This window comes from Aplysia californica, unplaced genomic scaffold, assembly GCF_000002075.1.
Source record: "Aplysia californica isolate F4 #8 unplaced genomic scaffold, AplCal3.0 scaffold00237, whole genome shotgun sequence".
Taxonomy (NCBI): Eukaryota; Metazoa; Mollusca; class Gastropoda; order Aplysiida; family Aplysiidae; genus Aplysia; species Aplysia californica.
Window position 1 is genome coordinate 936,731 of NW_004797507.1, and position 2,753 is coordinate 939,483.

The 2,753-nt window shown below is 42.2% G+C and overlaps 1 protein-coding gene across 4 annotated transcripts in view; it reads right to left on the reverse strand.

The window, feature by feature from the left end:
- Positions 1 to 2,753, reverse strand: part of LOC101859789 (zinc finger protein on ecdysone puffs) — a 30,755-nt gene that overhangs the window by 20,697 nt on the left and 7,305 nt on the right. For all 4 annotated transcript variants that reach the window (XM_035970216.1, XM_013083506.2, XM_005100139.3 and 1 more), the window contains exon 2: positions 1,268 to 1,330. In XM_035970216.1, coding sequence (XP_035826109.1) covers positions 1,268 to 1,322 — 55 coding nt within the window. In that variant the 5' untranslated portion in view covers positions 1,323 to 1,330. The remainder of the gene's footprint in view (positions 1 to 1,267; positions 1,331 to 2,753) is intronic.

Genomic DNA, 2,753 nt, shown 5'->3' on the forward strand with positions numbered 1-2,753 from the left:
TATAATAACAAACACAAAAAAAGAAGGGGAGGAGAAATAAGGACGATAGAAATAAATGTTTGATAGAGGAAAGAAGACGCAAACCACACCAAAGCACCCGCCAACCACTCACAGGCTTCTGGTTTGAAAAATGACGGGCGATAATTATTAATAAATTGTTACGATCAGAATGGGTGTGAGTGTGTATTTTGTGTGTGAGTGTGTATGTCAGTTGCTGTACCACAAACGGCTCATAGGTACTATACCATGATGTCATCAAGCAATACAACCTACACCATTCTTCAAAAGTCTTATTTATATTCTGTTTTTAAATTCAAGGCTAGCATGAAATAAAAAGCAGTTTTGGAATCCAGGTCATCAAAAACATTATATATCTATATGACTACCTGTAACTCTAAGTGAGAGAGTCTATTCATAGTAAAATGAAAGAAGGAAAGAGAAACATGATCACTTTCATAGTTCATCCTCTTTTTACATTGTAGCAGCAACTAAATTCAAAGTGAAAGCAGTGGAAATGAGGCCTTCCATTTCTGGATATAATGACAAACAACAAAAACATATTATAAAATTTTAAAAATTGCATTGATTATATAGGCCTTCTAAAGCTCATTCTTTAACTAGAGAGCCTATCCACCGAGAAATAATAAAACGAAGTGACTATATTTACGAGCGTTCGGGAAAATAAACTTGAACTCTATTCTCCGAATGGTTTCCGTTCTCGAGATTTTTTGGTTATTGGGAGATTTAGACGTCATCTTTCATAAAGTCTGCCATTCTGCAAGGACCCGGAAGAAGCATTTTTTTGCATCTAATTCAATTTCTAGAGCTAGAGATTTTTAAATGTCTGAATATTCAGATACTTCAGTTCTGGGCAACGTTCCCAGACTATACTTCATTTCAAAACGCCTTCAAAAGGTACTGGGAGAAAACAAGACTGATCACCTTGGCAGTAACCTATTTGCATTTAGTCACCCAGCAAAAACTAAAATCCTTTATGTAAATTTTAAAAAATTCTTTCCACGTCTGAATATTCAGACATTTAAAAATCTCTAGCTCTAGAAATCGAATTCGATGCAAAAAATGCTTCTTCCCAGTCCTCGCAGGCTGAGAATGGCAGAGAATGAAAGATGACGTCTAAATCTCGCAAATAACCAAAAAATCTTGAGAACGGAAACCATTTGGAGAGATAGGGTTCAAGTTTATTATCCCGAACGTTTGGAGAAATAGTCACTTCGTAATAAAAAACTAAATCAAACTGACACAATACCTCTGAAATTCCGTCCTCCACTTCTGTCCCTTCCTCCCTGACGATTTCTATGCATACTGAAGTCTGGAAAAGAGAATAAAAACAATAGCACTCACAAACTGAAACAGAAGCCTGAAAAGAAAAGTCACAAGTAGATCAGTCAGTCTCAGTCATGTTCTTTTCTGATATAGGAGTGTCTACGTACACGGTAAACGGGCATCTACGAACACGGGAACACGGTAACCAGGCACATAGCTTCAGTGTCTACATACACGGTAACCGGGCACGTGGTAACCGGGCACGTACGGTAGCCTCAGTGTCTACGTACGCGGTAACCGGCAACCGGGCGTGCAGTCTCAATGTCACATACACGGTAACCGGGCGCGTAGCCTCAATATCTACGTACGTGGTAACCCGGCACCAGGGCGCCTCTCATTATCAACAAACACGGTAAGCGGGTATTTAGTTTTGTGGGGGAAGGGGGGGGGGGGCTTGAGCTAGGTGCACGGTAACTGCTTTGCTCCTTTCATGACGTTGACATTAATTTTTCCTTTTTCACCGTGTAGTTTCAATGTTGCATACACGGTAACCGTGCGCGTAGCCTCAATATCTTCGTACACGGTAACCGTGTACTTAGTTTCGGGGGGTGGGGGGTGAGGAAGGGGGCTTGAGCTAGGTGCACGCACGGTAACTGCTTCGCTCCCTTCTTGATGTTGACTTTTTTCCCATTTCACCATGTAGTCTCAATGTCACACACACGGTAACCGGATGCGTAACCTCAATATCTATGTACACGGTAACCGGCAACTGGTCGCCTCTCATTATCTACGAACACGGTAACCGGGAATTTTGTTTCGTGGGGGGGCGCTTGAGCTAGGTGCACGGTAACTGCTTCGCTCCGGTCATGACCTTGACCTTTTTCACTCCACTTTTTGTGTGTTGTGAGCGGAATGTAATCCCAAAATTGATCCCAATCTACCCCCTGTCCTAAGTGAGAGCAAAATGCAGTGACACTGAAAATCTGCGAATCTGGAACAGAAAGCTAAAATATAGATGTTTACAAAACATGTAATACTATCACGAGAGAGAGAGAGCGAGCCTCAGAAAACAGAGAGAGGGAGAGGGAGAGAGAGAGAGGAAGGAAGAGAGAGGAAGGAAGAGAGAGAGAGGAGAGATTCTATTATACTAAAATTTGCTTCCCAGTTCAGTTTTTGTCATCCGATGTTGCCTTCAACCCCACCCCTCCCCCCGACTGTACCTTTTAAAAAAATCAATAATCCCCCCCATTCCGGAGCCCTATACTTCGCGCAGCGCACACTTTGATTAAACTTTGGTGACCCCAACGATCACTGGTACTCACAATGTGATGCGAAGGTACAGGTTCACTGACCGGTCACGATGTCGAGCCCGACAAGACGCTTGTATAACTTTCTTTTTTTTCCGCAAGTGAAAGCGCTGGACAATTATTTATTTTCCTGGCGACACAGCGTTTGCAATGCACAACCTG